Source organism: Pollachius pollachius (genome assembly GCF_949987615.1).
Source record: "Pollachius pollachius genome assembly, chromosome: 6".
NCBI lineage: Eukaryota > Metazoa > Chordata > Actinopteri > Gadiformes > Gadidae > Pollachius > Pollachius pollachius.
Window position 1 is genome coordinate 10322730 of NC_136939.1, and position 17502 is coordinate 10340231.

Sequence of the window (17502 nt, forward strand, 5' to 3'; positions counted from 1 at the left end):
GTTATTAGATGAGTCATTATTGGTGTAGTGTACAAGCGGGTTGATTACAAGTACAACACAAAGTCGTGTGCCACTGCAGTGACTCCAACTGAATTCCTGTGACTTACAAGCCTCCCTCACAAACAATCACACAAACAAAAACAGTGCTGCGTTCCTCTCTCGGCCAGGCTTTCATCTTGCTTGATGTAAATGGCACCCTTGACTTTTTTGTCTCTTGAAAAATTACGAGAATGGACTTGTAAAGACATTTCTTAGCCTAGTCAAGGACCTCTGTCATCTCAGGTAGAGGCTACACACCTTAGGCTATGAGACACCCCCATCACACACCCACTAACACACACACACTCGCAGACAAAAATACAGAACATGTGTGGCACAGAATGCACAAAGCGTATATCATATTTTTGTCATATTTAATGTTTGGCATTTAAAAATAATGACACAAAAGCAGTGTTATGTCATTATTTGACGTATGCAGCAATAAAATACATTCCTTAACATGAATTATTTCGTTTAAGGCATCAATAAGAGGTTAACCATCATCTTGCTATGCATTATTAGCCTGTCATTATTTTATTTCAATGCTTCCTGACCTGAGAGGTAAATGTGTTCAACACAGAATGTCATGTATTTCAATGTCAAATGTAAATAGTTACGCTGAAGTTGGCTACTATCCATAGTCGTATTTTTCATGCTTTTTCAAGTGCTTCAGACACACTGACTAAAGTGTCAACCTTCCATGTCTCCGTGTACTATAGTAAAAATAATCACTATGCACCATAGAAGGATTTCTATCAGAACATACAAGATTAGTCCTGAAAGTAATCCATCACACCTTTTCTTTAATTTGCCAAATGAAAAAGAACAATATGAATGTTGGCAAACTATAACTTAAGAACACAGTTGTGACAGACACAGTTTACAGTTCAAGGGTGAACTCTCTACAATAGTTACAACAATCTCAATCCTGTACACTTTATAGTGTGGCACATTGAGGTTTTGCTCTGAACTCTGCGGCGATCCCAACTCTGTAACAATAATACTGAAATTGATAAGCAACAGAAATAAAATGTCCACGTCAGTGTCAATGTCTTCCCTGAGACCAATCAAACTGTGTTTGTTGTTTTTTTTTCGATGCAGTCCACTGGCGAACATTGGCGGGCACAGCCTCCTCCTCCTCAAGTCCTGGGTGTCAGAGCAGTGATAGGCTGTGCTGGGCCCTGGGCTCCTGCAGGTAGTTTACCTGCCATGGCAGCCCCAACGGTGGGGAGGGCTCCGCAAAACTATCCACGTAGCCCTGGGCGCAGGAGGCCCATACCGCCGGCGGGTACCCCAACCCGTCGCCCCCCTGAGGGTACCTCAGCGGGCTGGGCGGGTGTTCGGCGGGGCTGCCGCAGTGTCCGTGCGAGGCGTAGAGCTGTCCTCCGTCGCTTGGGTAGCACGGGTAATGCGGCGAGGGCGGGCAGGATGTGCCCACCGTGTCCATGAAGAGGTGCGCCTCGCCAGGCAGGCGTCGGTGGATGTGAGCGGCCTGCTGCGACTGCATCTGGTGGGGGGGGTGGGACGCAGGCCAGGGGACGTAGGCCTGGGACTCGGACCGAGGGGCCGCCGCTGCCCGGGGCTGCTCCAGCCGGGACGCGGCTCTCATCCCCGTGGGCCCCCCGCCAGCCACGGTAGCAGACGAAGATGAGGACCTGCCGCCGCCGCTGCTGCTGCACTCGCGGTGGCTGCAACCCTTCTTCAACCCCATGGGTTCACCGGCGGGGTGGGAGCTGAGGAACACGGAGAGCGCCGAGATGCGGTTGATGGCCCGCTGCAGGGTGGCGATCTTGGACAGGCGCTTCCCGCTCAGGTCGTGGTTGAGCGCCACGCGCAGCGCGTTGAATGCCTGGTTGTAGTCCATGATGCGCTTGCGCTCCCGCACGTTGGCGGCAACGCGCCGGGCCTTGGAGCGGACGGGCCGGCTGCGCTTCTTGGCCGGCCCGTCCCCGGGGTCCTCCAGGCCGCTTGCCGACCCCTCACTGTAGGGCTCCTTGCCGTCGCTGCACTCGTCGTCGTCGTCGTCGTCGTCGTCGTCTTCTGGCCCCAGCGCCCCGAGCTCCCGCTCCTCCTCGGAGAACTCGGAGCCCTCCACGCTGCTGCAGCTCATGGTGAGGTGGTGTTGAAAGCGTTATGACAAACAGCCAAGCGTCTCCTGTCACCCAGCGTCAGAGCGGGCCGTGGTCTTGGAGTTCGTCTTCTGAAAGGTAAGTCTTTCCGTCTGAAGTCTCAAGGAAGTGTACAGGTAGAATGTGGCCGAGATCCTTGAGGGTTCCTGTGTGCATGTGGTGCTGTTGGCTCTCTGACTCTGGTTGGTGTCTGTGTGTCTGCAGCTGCTTACAGTGCTGTTCTCCTCTGTCTCCTCCAGCACGTTGATCTTGACTAGTGTCTGCTTGAGACAGGTTGCCCTGCCTTTTATGGCTCAGGCGGTCACATGGTACAGTTACCTGTAAGGAATGGTGTGCGCTGTTTCTGCCCCCCCCCACCCTCTCTCCCCCCACCCACCCTCTCTCCCCCCACCCTCTCTCCCACTCGCTCCATCTCTCTCTCTCTCCCCGGGTTTATGGGTGCCTTCCAGGCAAATGGCAATGTCAGCTCCAACTTTCTGACACCCCCCATCCCTCCTCTTCCTCCTTACAGGATCTATTAAGAGTTTCAACACTTCATGTCTGCGTAATACACAAGCAACAGAAACATACTCATTAGTTGGGAATGGAAATTGTACTACAATCCTATGTTCCTTCTAAGAGGAACCCATTTCAGGGGTTTTCTCCTCTCATCGGGCGATCCAGGGATACTAAGACAGACACGCGCATTCTTTATATAATTTGTTTTGTTTTAGTGAACAGATTTTTGGGGTTGATGAACATGAGTCATTTTGACTCCACAATCTCACCCTACAGCTCAGTTTATGCTGTCCATACACAGATCCTTTTTCAAATGGTTTTCTGCATGATGGACAGGGCAATACTAAATGGATCTTCCATTCATATTAGTCTGAGGGACATCTGTGACAAATTGCACGTTTATCGGATCTTCCCTAATCTCTGTTCTCCTTGTTTCCCCTCTTCCCAGGTCTGGGGACCAGAGGAAGATTCTTATCCAGCCTAGCTTGGATTTGTCCCAGCAATTAGCTGTCTCCAGAGTGGCGATTCTCCTTTCTATCCCTCAACGCTCCTGTTTAGGGAGTATATCATTTAGGCTAGCTTCCCTGGGACCTATCACCCATAAATCAGGCCTGGGCAGCACCTGAGGACAACAGCAGAGCAGGCCCCTGGACTTCAAAGCAAACGGAGATAAATACAAGAGGGCAAATATTTTACAATTAGAGCCTACAATTGCTGCCGGCACAGGCATTCGATCTTTCATTTTTTTTTTGTTCTTCTAAAGGCAGTTTTGGTCCATTGCTCACACAAGAAAATAAAGATGTCAAATTTAAACAGTTAGGATGCTGTTCTGGCAGATTGCATTCTAAAGTCCTTGAGGTTAATGTTGAAGATTAAATTAAGCACAAAATAAAACCGGTACAAGTAGGACATGCAAGATAATGATATGTAGAGAATTGGGTTATTCCCGCACAGAACGTAGAGCGTTAAGAGCAAAGAATGAGAGCAGTGACCTTTAGCAGCGCTCCTGGCCAAGTGCAATGGGTCAGGTAAGTAAAGGGTTAGCCCCTCTTATGCTGAACTAGGGGTCGTTGAGTAGCATTGCTTCCTTCCTGGCGTTCTCCTTTTTTATTGGACATGTTTCGTCTGTCAGACGCCAACCTTCAACAACAATTACGCCCCAGACTCTCCAATCGTAACCATTGAACAGAGGTGGGAAAATCTGTCCAAACCCCCTTGGTGAGAACAGCCAAGATACCAAGTCTCACACTCACTGACCGGCGTGGTTGGTGAATGCTGCTAGCAAGTCCTAAATGTAACATGAAGATAGGTTCTCTGTTACCTTTGATATAGTATATATATATATATATATATATATATATATATATATATATATATATATATATATATATATATATATATATATATATATATATATATATATATATATATATATATATATATATATATATTCATGTTCAACCCGAGGTCCACTTCTGCACTGGTCACACTTAAACCACTTACTGCTGTACTCATCAACACCTTCAATCATCTCTTCGGATACACACTACAAAGTGCAAACCTTCATGGCGCAATACGTTTGGCACGTTCGACTCACGCCAGGACGTCGAATTTCAGGGGGCTCAGAGCGATGCGAGCCGGGGCCGGTGATTTATTGCTTCACAAACATGTCAGATTTACTGCAGTGGTGTAAGAGCACGGCAACTGGCTCGGACCCTCCCTGTCCATTCATTCTGAAAGGTGACAAGACACCAGTAATTATCAGCCGCCGTGAATAAATCACTCAGGTTTTATCATGTACCTTTGCCGTGCAATTGGTGGAAAAACCATTTTCAAGTGAATGGAGCCTCTCCGAAAAAGCCGCTGAACCTGAGATTTGTAAATCTCCCGCTGTAGCCCCAGTAATGACTAGTTGTTACCCGTTCATTATTAGAGGTCTGTGGAGCAAGCCTTATAGATGTGTATTCCCAAAGGAGTGGTTAGGGGTAATAAGTGAGTACGCTTTGGGTTCTCTAACCTTGGCTTTGCAGTGGTATGTTAATGCATGTTTTTGGCACCCTGCATGGAATTTTCTCACCTCTATAAAAATCCTCTAGTCAAAGGGGAAGCACTCCCTTACCTATCCTGGACCACCATTAGTCACCCCGCAATTGTTTATTTGGCTGAAATTAATGTTATCAAGTTTGCAGTTTTTATGTTTTGTTCAGTTTATGGCAATTCCTTACATTAGCTGTGTTCTAATTCATGTTATTGGATTAGTGCTAAATCCACCCACTATTTCGGATATGAAGGTAAATAAACAAAGCCCAATGCTATTTATTTGAGAGCTGTGTTTGCGAGCCACTGAACTCGTGCCTTTTCCCGCTCAAACTGTCAACCGATTGATTTTATTTAAGTTCTTGAGCCACTTGAACCTTCTTGTCATCGCTCACCGCTGCGTGTCTCGACCAATGGAATCATCCTTTGACCAAAGAATAAGAAGGGGGGGGGGGGGGGGGGGGGCTATATCTCTATGATTCAACATGTGGCATGTTTTCCCTCCGCTGTGAAATCAAACATGGAGAGACACTATCATGCTTCTGACTAGCTCTGCCTCCCGCCAATCTTGATATCATCCGTTAAAGCCAAAGTCTGTCAGTGTTAAAGGCGAGTTCCATTAATAAAATTGGCCTATTAATATTAAAGTTCAGGTTTATTCATGGTGAGTCACAAACAGTGTTGGTAATAACGCCGTTTAAAAGAACAGCGTTAGGTAACGCTGTTATTTTTTCAGTAACGGGGTAATCTAACTAATTACTATTTCCGTCGTTACAACGCCGTTACCGTTACTGTACAAAAAATGCAGTGCGTTACTATGAATTGATTGAATAAACGGAGTAATCCGAACGCAGCCCTGGCTCCAAACACAAACTGCTAGTGAGGAGACCGGGTGGGTTAACAACGAGATAAGCGATTATGATTGGCTAAGGCAGAGTCATGTTTCATGGTAGCCAATCGGAGCCAGTGTTTTTACACACAAGCCAGGACACGCGCGCCACACCTGCCATTTTCTTGATGAGCGTCTCGGTCTCGAGCGCAAGCTTGTGGCAGTGTCATGGCAGTGTCATCGGAACCAAACGTCATCGTTTCTGAAAGCCTCCGTCTACCCTGTCCACACTACAACGCGAACCCAGTGTTTTCAAATGTATCCACCTCAGCGATCGTTTTTGAAAAGCATCGTTTTCAGTGTCGGAATTCTCGGGCTATACCAGGGCCTTGAATAGGCAGTTCAACCATTTAATACATTAAGGCCAAGTGAAAACTGCTCAGAAAAATCCAAATTCTTTGACATATAGCAACTTCCTTTTTTTTTTTACAGTAACGCAAATAGTTACTTTCCCTGGTAATTAGTTACTTTTATTATAGAGTAATTCAGTTACTAACTCAGTTACTTTTTGGAACGAGTAGTGAGTAACTATAACTAATTACTTTTTTAAAATAACGTTCCCAACACTGGTCACAAAGGTATCAAATTTCTAAATATTCTAGCAAGCAACCTAAAAACTGTTGTAAGTGCAAACACAAGTCCGGCTAGGGGAAAATGACCGCAGAAGTGTTATAAAATGAAAAATACTTTAATTATTGCATAGCTACACATATCGGAAAACATTTAGACTAAGATGTCTCAATTATTTTGCTTTGCTAATTATTAGTTATTTTAGGGTTAGGGGTTAGTCCTTCATTAAACACTATTGATCAACATGTATGCATTACTGAAAAATAGCCCTATTGCTGTGCCCATGAATATTTCAATAGACCAGTGAAAATCCTTCCAGACTAAAACACGATTACCCTACTTAAATTCGGTTATAAGGCAATTTCTAAGCCTTTTTAGTAAATTGGGCTACTACCATTCACATTTTACTCTGTAATGTCTAGCCTAGGAAAGTAAACTACGACGCTAAGTGTACAAGCATGAACTCATGTTGAAGACAAGTTAATTGCGCGAACAATGACGCATGTGATACATACTTTATCCAGCCACTTTCCAATGTGCTGGAAAGTGACTTACGAGATCCATGTCCCCTGTGTGTCAGACAGCATCCTGACATCATTGTGAATCACTGCGTAAGATAATTGGGTAGGCTAGTAGAGATCTCCTTCACACAGTGAACCATGAATACAAAGTATGAAAAAGGCCTGGGGTATTTACCATCATCACTGACACGGCTGCCAACAATTATTAATCACTGGTACTCGATAGTTTAATGTGACATAAGGACAGTCAATTGTATAACATGTAATGCAACCTGGTAGCATGCACAGATACATGTGCAATATGCATGTATCGTTGAGGAGACATCTAAAAATACATAAAGGAGAACAATTTCAAGTTGAGACTAGTAGGTAATCACTTCAATTAGAATTTATCTTTATATGGATTTCACGAAGGGATAATATTCTTTTTTTTTAATGTAGTGAAACATGCCCAAGCAAGATAACTGCAAAAGTAAATCCATTCATTGTGTTTATAAATAGCAAAAACTAAATGTTGGGTTTGGCTCAAAAAGTAGTTATGATCTTAAAAGGTTTGATTGGTGCGATGTGTTTATCAATCAGTTGATGTTTTTGTTCTTCCCAAATGTTAAACATCATATTTTCCATATTTTGTATTGTTATTTACAGTTCCTCTTCTGTTATTACAGCTCATACATACATATCTGCACAATACAAACAATTATCATTAGCTTGAGAATTCAAATCTTCTTTGGCGGAAAAACAATACAATTGAAGAATCTGATATTGTCTGACAATCTTAAACATGCACATCTATTCACTAGCCTTATACTTACTTAGGCTATACTTACCCTATCTCATTTTTTTCAAGTATTGGAACAGTAATTTATATTCATAGTTCTATGTGTTTAGGATTACTGTAAATCAACTCTCTTGGCGCTTCTGGAGAGCGTCAAAACTAGGGGGTTCAGGTTTGATCCCCACTGTTCACCCAGACAACCTGCAGGGATCCTTCAGCAAAATGCTAAGAACCCTCAACCTGTTCCTTAATGCTCTTAATTTCACTTTGGAACCCATTCACATGCACGCACACACACACACACGCACACGCACACGCACACGCACACGCACACACACACACACACACGTACATACACACACCAACCCACACACACACACACACACACACACACACACACACACACACACATACATACACAAGCACGCAACATTACTTTAACGGAACTTTACTTTTGCGTTGCTCCACCCATCCCTGGCTGATTTACACCTGAAAGCATGCAAATATGCAAGCACTGTAGTCACAACATGTCAGCTTCCTCACAAAACACCGAAAAGGTATGTAAGTGACATAACTGCCCCAGCCCTAAAGACATGAATCAGTCCATCCCAACTTGGTTGAGAATATAGTCAGATAAAAAATAAGGGATTTCTGGGAGATCCGTGCTATACATTTTAGATTACTTTTGGAAGATAACCGTAACTATTCTTCGATAACGGTAAGCCACTACTACTAAAGATATACAATGTTCTCCTTCCCGGTGCAGTGAAATGAACCTGTATATTGCATTACAGTGGCATTTCACATGGCAGTAAATATAGCTGGGCAACATGGCTATAAAGTGGTTCATTATGCCATAATAATGCAAAGGCAAGTATTGCGTTATTAGAAAAAACAAAACATTTACCAAAGGTATTGTTTAACAATATAAATGCATATTGTTTAAAACCTTAGAGACTGCAGGATGATGTTCTTTGTGCATTCCTTCCAAAGAGGACTAATTATAGTGGGTACTTTTCGTGAAAGGGTCTATTTGGAGTGTCAGAACATGTGGTCAAGGTTAACTGTCTGTGGGCTAGTTCCCACACAACCTGCAGCACTTAAACCACCGCCACTGTCGCACCACACAATTAGTTACCACTCACTGAGAGCGTAATTACGCTTACGTTTGTCTAACGTTTATTTAGAACAGCTTCCTTATTAAGATATGTGTTCATGAATGAACAAGCATGAATAAGGATGAGCTATAATGGAAGGACAAAGCACTTCTTTAATCACTGAAAAAAACGTTTTTGTATAAAATGTATTAAAGAAAACAAACAGTTATTGCAGGTGGGAAAACTAAACATGTGTTGGGGGTTTTAAATGACAAAGGAAAGTTATAAACTAAGGCGCATAATTGTCATTAGGCGGTCATTGATAATTGTAGGCTGCGTTTCAGGTCAGTCCTACAGGGGTAACAACCTTTCCCTGCCTTTGGCTGTTAACCTTTCTCCCATCGGGACAGGGGTTGCCACCATGTCTTCAAAGGTCAGTAGATTTCATTTTAATTTATGTTTGCTGGTAGGGGGAGAAGGTGTGTGTGTGTGTGTGTGGGGGGGGGGGGGGGGGGGGGGGTACCTCAGAACACACTACGGATGTGCTCAAACGTTTACTCATACAATAATGTAGTTTTAAATTAGATGCAATTTATTTTCTTTGTGTAGCCCAATGCAACGTAATTCTTTCAGTGTGATCAGTTAACAGGTTATATGAAGCCTTATTACCATTCCAGTTGCAGGCAATCGTTGTAGTCTTCTCTCATTAGGAAAACTAATGTCGCTTGTTACAAAGCATAAAAGCATAAAACATCAATAAATCAGTATGGACGGTAAAAAGCCAGATGGTACCTGTACTCTATGGCTTGGGGGCAATCTACTTTACCTTTCATTATTAACTGGTGGTCATAACCTGCCTCGCAACTAAACCTAACTATCGTCGTCTCCCACACAGGGAGAATACATTGCCACCTAGTGTTGGAAACGTAATATGTATATAGAGACTGCCATCTAGTGGTAGAATATAGATTTTGATCATTTCTCTGAGCGTTGTCAACTATCACGCGTGCATCTTCAGCCGTCGTTAACGTTACTTTGAGGTAAGGACGACGTAATTTGAGTTGGATACTAGACGTTTTATCCGCCAATGTCGAATATAGCCTTCAGCAGATGAGGTAAAGATTAAGTAAGATCTTCTTACTATGACAACACTGTCAATTTGAAAAACAAACCACAAATTTATTTGTTAACTTTAACGTCAAGCGTCCAAAAACTCAAAGATCAAGTGAAAGGATAGCCTCTCTTCGTTTTCTCCCGTTTTTATTTAGGGCATACATGAGACGACTAGGTCTTTTGTAAAATTAAATTTGTGTGCATTTATGTGTTTTTCTCAAGTAAAAGATTTCACAATACATAATCATCTGGTCACATGATCCATATACCTACACCATATTCTAACTTACAAGGAACCGTACCTAAGGACTCCCAGTGACATTTAACCATTACCGGTCGGTTATCCCAAATCCGTTTTAAACGTAGTAATTAATGTCATATTTTTCGTCATATAAACTAGGGTAAACAGGAGTAAAATCCTATGATTGTTCCAATCTCTGCCCCCGGAACCTTCCACTCTGCTCTGGACAGCGGAGGTGTTCTTTCGTGATGACCGAGTGCCCTTTTGTATGCTTTAAGTACAACAGCACAGTGTGTAGTGCATTTCATATACAACATCGCTGATTATTACAATAATACACAGCCATACTAAAAAGGTGTTACAAAGCGGGCCTGCGTCAAAGCCATGGGGATAACATGCAACCCTGCTTCCAAGAGCTTTCAACCCAAAACAGATTTTTTTTTACGTGTTCCAGCTGAAACAGTGAGTTTTACTCACACTTTGAAAGGTACAATCTGAACTCGTGTCCTCCAGATCTTTGACCGCTGTCCTCTAGCTCTTGTCCATGAACATGAGTGCAGTAGTAAGGGGACGTTGACAACTAACTATAGGCTATAGGTCAAAAATTGCTGGTCTATTTTTTTGTCAGCGTTGTAATCCATGCCATTTTGAGACTGCAATTTAGAAATAAGACCATAATTTAGACAAAACAGGAGTATATTTTTTTGCCTATCTCTGCCAAACTGTTTGTTAACATTCCATTCTGCCTCGAACACTTGAAAAAAAACACTACTTCTACAACACCTTTCATCCTTCACTTTCAAGTCAAGAGCCCTATTTTCTCATATCAGTTCTCAATTCATGTGTATGCTTAAGTGGTGGCACTTTAAAAAGAAAAACTTCCTATCGCTCCATACCTATGGTGATGATAAGACACCTTAGGTCGCATGTCTTCGCTAACCTGTTTCAGAAGGTTCTACCAGAGGGGAAACGTTATCGGAATTGCCATCAATAACTTTTGCAGTGCTATAGAGAGAGTGAACAAATTATGCACATTATGGGGGGGGGGGGGGGGGGGGGGGGGCAGAGGGTCAAGTTTTAAGAGTCACGGTTCGCTACTGGGTTCTACTGTGTTCCGAACCCAGCTGCCATTCCTTTTGTGATGTTAAAGTGTTTTTTTAGACGGTCTACAACATCATGACATGGGGCACCGACAGTGAGATGGTATGCTAAAGCGACTGTGTTGGTGGATGTGTAGAGCATTGTCTGGGCAGCTTTTAATGTTGATATCTATGACCTTAGAAAAACCTTTCCCCGTAAAAATGTGGTCTCTATACATTTTGTCCCGAATGTTCGGCAAACAGAAACAGAACAGTGCAAGCTTGACGAATTCTCTATCCATGGTCTCCCACCATACCAGCTGGGGTCAACACCTGTGCCCTGATACCAAAGAAACACTTCGGGAAAGGCTTCAAGTGACACCACAACTCTTACAAGACATCTTATCTTGTTTTGTTGAATACCCAAAAACTTTTCATTATTTTTCTTTTAAAAGTTTGGCAACAAGGGAGGGGACTTTATGGTCCTTTTCCACCGACAGTACCAGCTCAACTCGCCTCGACTTAGCCAGTCTTTTTTTGCGTTTCGATCACCAAAATGAGGTACCTGGTACTTTTTAGTCTCACCTTCGTCGAGGTTCCAAGAGAGCTGATCGGATACTTTTGCGTGACGTAAAGAGGCTGCTGGCCACTGATAGGCCAGAGAGTCATGCCACTGGACGAGTCATGATGAGCGCAACGTCCAAGCCTGACACCCGGCATCTTTAAATACTAGCATCGGGGTTCAGTCAACACAACTGATGATTATTGAACACGGCAAGAATAGTGCGCAAAAACACTATTGGGTATAGTGAACACTATTCCTATTCCTGGACCGTGAAAGAGGTGGAAACGTTCCTTTGTGTAGCCCTGTCTGTTTATGTGTCGCATGGATAAGTACGTCACTGCAGTTTTGCCTATGCGTGCTATGACGAACCGCCCAGATTGAGGAGGTAATTCTAGATGGAAACACGACGTGCCTGGAACCAAACCAAGTCGTGCCACACAAAGTCGTGGCGAGTTCAGCTGGTACTGTTGGTGGAAATGAGGCATTAGTCAGACCATGCTAGCTATTTGCTGTGTCTGTTCTCAAATACATTTCCTCCCTTGTACTTGATATCTGGGGGGGGGGGGGGGCAGTTTGAATATTAGGGTGGGGATTTCCCTACAGTAGTTTCAGCCCCGGCAGTGTCCAGGATAGGGTTTAGCTTCTGTGACACTTTTGGTGTAGCGCCACGTTGTGTGTAGGGCATTTATATACAAAACTGGTCATCGTAACGCTCATACTATGGACAGGAATCAGGAGGGACCTCAAGTTACAATAGTACACCATAAGATTGTGATTCTGTAAAAATTGCAAAAATGATATTACAACTTTTTGTTGTGCTGTTTTATATGTTGTGTTTAACGTGGTAGTATGGCAAATTTACTATTTGTGGATACACAATAGAACCCTCTGAAGGATGTTACCATTATTTTGCTTCCAATAAGATTGGATTCGATATTTGGGTCAACCAGACGATACAAAAGTTGCGGAGGCAAAGAATCTTGATCCTCACATGAATCTATTCCAACAGTTAGGCGATGCGTAGACGTAGCATTAACTGCTGACACATTTTAAGCCGGTACAGAGCCCAGGACCATCTGGTGCTCACCAGTCTCCAGTCAGACTCAACGACCTGTACTAACTTAAAGGAGGTACCAGAAACACCTCCCCCTCCTTCCTCTCAGATCTCTGCCCCAAAATGCATTTAAACAATGTAAAGTGTAAACTCAAATGCAAATTTGAGTTTGAAGTTCACTTACACCTGTGATTTTTTTTGTAGCAAAGGAGTAATTGATAAACAATAACGTATTGGATTCATTGTACAGTCAGTTTTTTTAGTGGTATATTTTTATGCATTTCAGCAGACAGGCTAATTTGTATGCAGGTGACGTCTAACTGTATATGAAAGAAATGGTCATGCTATGTATATTAACTAGAAATAACTATTTAAAATGACTTATTTGGGACAGAATAAGAAAAGCTGAGACATATTGCATAGGGCTGGCATACAAAGCCAAACAATGAGAGTAGTAGTGGTGACAACCATCGTGGTGTAAATGTTAAAATGCACATGATTTATAATATATTAGCAGTAATTGTATAGTTTTTACAACTCTTCACTGTCCCCAATCTAGGAACAGCCTGCTTTAAGTGGAAATGTATTCCCTAGATATGAACCACTGCTAGGATTGGCTGCTGTATTGAATGGTGATGATGACAGCGGACATGTGGGGTCAGGAGGGAAGAAGCAGGCATTTCATCCAAAACCAAACGATTTTGTTCTGTTTTGTACTCAATGAGAGCATTATTAATTCCCATCATGATGGTGCTCATACTACTGATCAATATATCTGTGCTGCTGGTGAGAACATGGGGAACGTGATTTACTTGTGTCAGACATTACAGTTAAAAGATAAATGGCATTTTGTGGACACCCAAATTAATTTTATTTCTGAAGATCCCAGACCCCCCTTCACCCTCACTGCAGCTCCTCCTCTTTTTTCCTCCTCTCCTCCTCCTCATCTGTAAGCATGTGCTTGCAAATCTGATGTCAGCAAATTTAGTCACACATTGGTTTTACCCATAGTGCTGTTGGTGGGGCTGTACCATACATTTGATACGTTAGCATGTACATCAGCATTATCATAGTGCGAATTGTTTCACATGCAGTACAGAACATCTCCATTTTAGACTATCTTATGACAATTTAAATTTCTTATTATTTATTTTAAAATTATGAAAATCATTTAAATCTAAATTTGACTTATCAATCAAATCCAAATAGAACAATCAATACTAACTGGTAATCAAACATAGCAGCCTCCTCTAAACCTGAAAAGTGCCCTGCTGGTGTAGTGCTGGTATTTATGGCTGCTGTCAGTGAAGGGGTTAAACTGATCCCCCCCGGCACCACACCTCCCCCTCATCCAACCTCTCTTTCCCTTAATCAATGAAACCAAATCACATATTTGCGGCAGGATCATTTCATGCACGGAAGAAGGAAAAAAAAGAGAAGGGGACGAATAGCATCGCGGTTCAAATCACTGAGCTGCACTGAGAGGACCATGTGTTCCTCCTCCTCCTCCTCCTCCTCCACCCCCTCCTCCTCCTCCTCCTCCTCCTCCTCCTCCTCCAACCACCTCATTCAGTTGTTAAAAAGGACACCCAACCCCCGTCTCCTAAATCCTGCTCAGGCTTCGGGTGCAGTCATTTCTAGTGCAGAGAAATGTCCCTGGTGACACTGAAGGATGACGCAGGCTCTATCGCTTCCTCTTCTCCTTTAAACACCGCCTCCTCCACCAGCAGCACCACCACCAGCAGCACCACCGCCACCTTTATTCCCTCCATTTTTTTTCTTACTGTTCCCTCCACCTCCCTTCAATCCACCCCCCTCCCCCCTTTTTCCCCAGGCGGTCTCCCCTGGTTCTCCATCTTCTTGCACACTCTGTTTCTCTCCCTCCCCTCTCCCTCTCCCTCTCTGTCTCCCTCTCTCTCTCTCTCTCTCTCTCTCTCTCCCTCTCTTCTGTGTGTGTCTCTCGCTCCCAGTTCACACACACATGCTCCCTTTCCTTTACTCCTTCTCCCTATTTCTCTGGCTGTCTCTCTCTCTTGCTCTCGCTCTCTCTCTCTAGCTCTCTCTCTGCTCCGGCACTGCAGTGCTGATTGCGATTGCACGCACACACATACACACACACGCACACACACACAGACACACATAGGCAGGCACACACACACACACACACGCACGCGCGCGCACAGGCAGTCAGGCAGGAGTGTAGCTGTGGAGGAAAGACTGCAGCAACGTGCAGCAGCCACTGTCTGATCTGGTTCTGGGGACACGAAGCACAGGGAGCCACGGAGCGGCCGAGCGAGCGAGCGGGAGAGAGCGAGAGAGAGGGAGAGCAGTGTAGCGTTATCTCACACAGGCACACGCATGTGTCGGTGTGCGTGCGCGAGCGGGCGGGCGTGCATGCATGCGTGACGTGAGTGCACGTGAGCGCGTGTGTGCGCGTGCCTCTCTGCGCCGGTAAGGAGCGATGCATTTCAGGAGCAGATAGCTCATGTTATCCGGCCTCTTCTACCTCTGCATCCCATTCACCCTGCTCCTCCCACCAAAGTCTTCCTCCGCCTCCTCCTCCTCCTGCTGCTGCTGCTGCTGCTACTGCTGCTCTACGGCATCATTAGACAGGACCACAGGCTGACCGGAGACTGGTGAGCACCAGATGGTCCCAGGTTTTGTACCGGCTGAAATGTGTCGGCGGCTAATGCTACGTCTACGCCTTGCCTAACTGTTGGATTTGACTGCTGGCGTCTTCCTTTTTTTTTTTTTTTTTTTTTTTTTCCTCTCTTTTTTTCGAAACCGCGCATTTGAAAAGGCAGAGGACGATCCCTAAATCCCAGGTGAAACGAGGAATCGCTGGATGCGTCTGTGTGTGCGTGTGTCATCCTTTACTGGTGTTGCCGTTGGCGCAGTTCCCTCTATTTTCCGCGGTTGTTGTGTCCCTTTTCTCTGAGACGGGGCTAGCAGGCACTGCAGCACTAGCACTGCAAGAGCCGTGAACGTGTGGGGCATGAGGACCCAGCGACCACCCAGCGGAAGGGCTTGACTGCTCCCATCGCACCGCTACCACTGCTGCTGTACTTCTGAGGTGCATATCTTGTGTTTTTTTTTTTTTGGAGGGGGGGGGGGGGGGGGGGGGGTTTCTCTCTCTCACCAGAAGAGGGTGTCTGGTTGGTGGTGGGGGCTGGTAGTGGTAGGGGGGTAGAGGGTGTGGGCTGGTTGGGTGGGTGGGTGGTGACTGCACAGGTACCCCAGGCCCCTGCAGCACTGAGCCAGAGTGGCTCGGCGTTCTCGTGTAGGTGGGAGGCAGGCAGGACGTCCTGTGAGAGAGAGAGAGGGGAGGGAGAGAGAGGGAAAGAGAGAGAGGGTGAGAGGGGAGAGAACGCGGGGCTGGCTCAGGCACGGGCTCCTGATGGTGGCTATTTTTGTCTCCCCCTCAGCTGAGTGATTGGGGACAGCGGGCGGGAAGAGAAGATGCTTATGGCCCGAGACACGGCGAGGGACGAGGCTCAGAAGCTGCACAGGAAATGGCTGAAGCACCAGGCCTTCATGGCCGAGCTGGCCCGCAACAAGGAATGGCTGGCCAAGATAGAGCAGGTGAGTGGAGTCGAAACCGCGGGGGGGGGCTTCTCCGGGGTGGGGGGATGGGTGTGTGAAGGGGGGATGGGGGTGTGGTGGGGGTGCTGGAGAGGTCAGAGAACCGGTGTGTCGGCGAGATGGAGGGGTGTTGGTGCTGGCGGTAGCGGAGGTAGGGTAGGGGGGGTGAGAGGTTGTGAGGGATCGGGGGTGGTGGTGGTGGGGGTGGTGACGGCGGGGGATGGGGGAGTTGGGTTTTTGCTTGTTGGGTGCGGTGGAGGTGGAAAAGGAAAATAGGTGAGAATGGGCCAGAGGAGAGGTGTCATCGCTCTCCGCTGGTTACATCACACGCTTCCCGGGGACATCCAGCATGGCAGGCTCAAGGTTATGACTGTCAGAGCAGCTGTGCTGGGTGTCGACCGGGGCACAGGTGATGAGATGGGACATTTCTTTGATTTCCCTCACACACACACACACACACACACACGCACGCACGCACGCACGCACACACACACACACACACACACACACACACACACACACGAGGGCTCTGTCAATACGAGGGGGTGGGGTGCTCGATGGATGTCATTGGATGGTTATGTAGCCACCGTAGAGATGAGATCTCTGTGAGTAGCGAGGGAGTGTTTTTTTTTTTTACTAAATCAGCATAAGACATAAGGGTATGCACCACCCGGTGATGGTTGTGTAGTTACTGTGATCTTTACCTGATCTGAGGGGAATCCACTTACGAACCAATAATCCTAGATCCATTTTTTGTTCGTCTTCTCCTGTGTACCCATGGTGCATTTCAAACCTGGGCGAGCAAAACGACATCTGTGGAAACCCTGTGCCTTAACTAGGCTGGAGGATTGTGTGTGTGTGTGTGTGTGTGTGTGTGTGTTTGAGTGTGTGGGGGGGGGGGGGATTATTCAGATGTAAATGGTTGATGATTAATGATGCTTGATTTCAGTCAATGGTTTGGAACATGTTTCTGATACAGCACAAAACGTATTGCTTCTCTTGTGTGAAAATGATATGCTGACGAGGAGGTAAATGCAAGAATATCCAATTGCATTGTAACCCCGGTGGATGAGTCATGCTAGTCATAACAGTAGAGGAGAAAAACAGTAATTGTTTCTATGCATATTTATATTATGTGTGGTTTTAGTCAGGACAAGGCCTAAAACCAAGTTACCGCAACATTTTGTTGTTGATCTGCCCTGCTGGGATGTGTCTCAATTGTGCTGGCTTTCTATCGGTTCTTTCTGTTGGACGCCATCTTGGAATTCACAAATATCATATGTTGAAGCATTTTAACCTAATGATACAAG

At 45.2% G+C, this 17502-nt stretch overlaps 1 protein-coding gene across 1 annotated transcript; it reads right to left on the minus strand.

The window, feature by feature from the left end:
- Positions 1-1192: 1192 nt before the first annotated feature.
- Positions 1193-2149, minus strand: bhlha9 (basic helix-loop-helix family, member a9; the record flags this gene model as incomplete). The annotated part of the gene is made up of 1 exon (XM_079738717.1): positions 1193-2149. One exon carries the CDS (start codon positions 2147-2149, stop codon positions 1193-1195), a length of 957 nt encoding a protein of 318 aa, XP_079594843.1.
- Positions 2150-17502: the final 15353 nt, after the last annotated feature.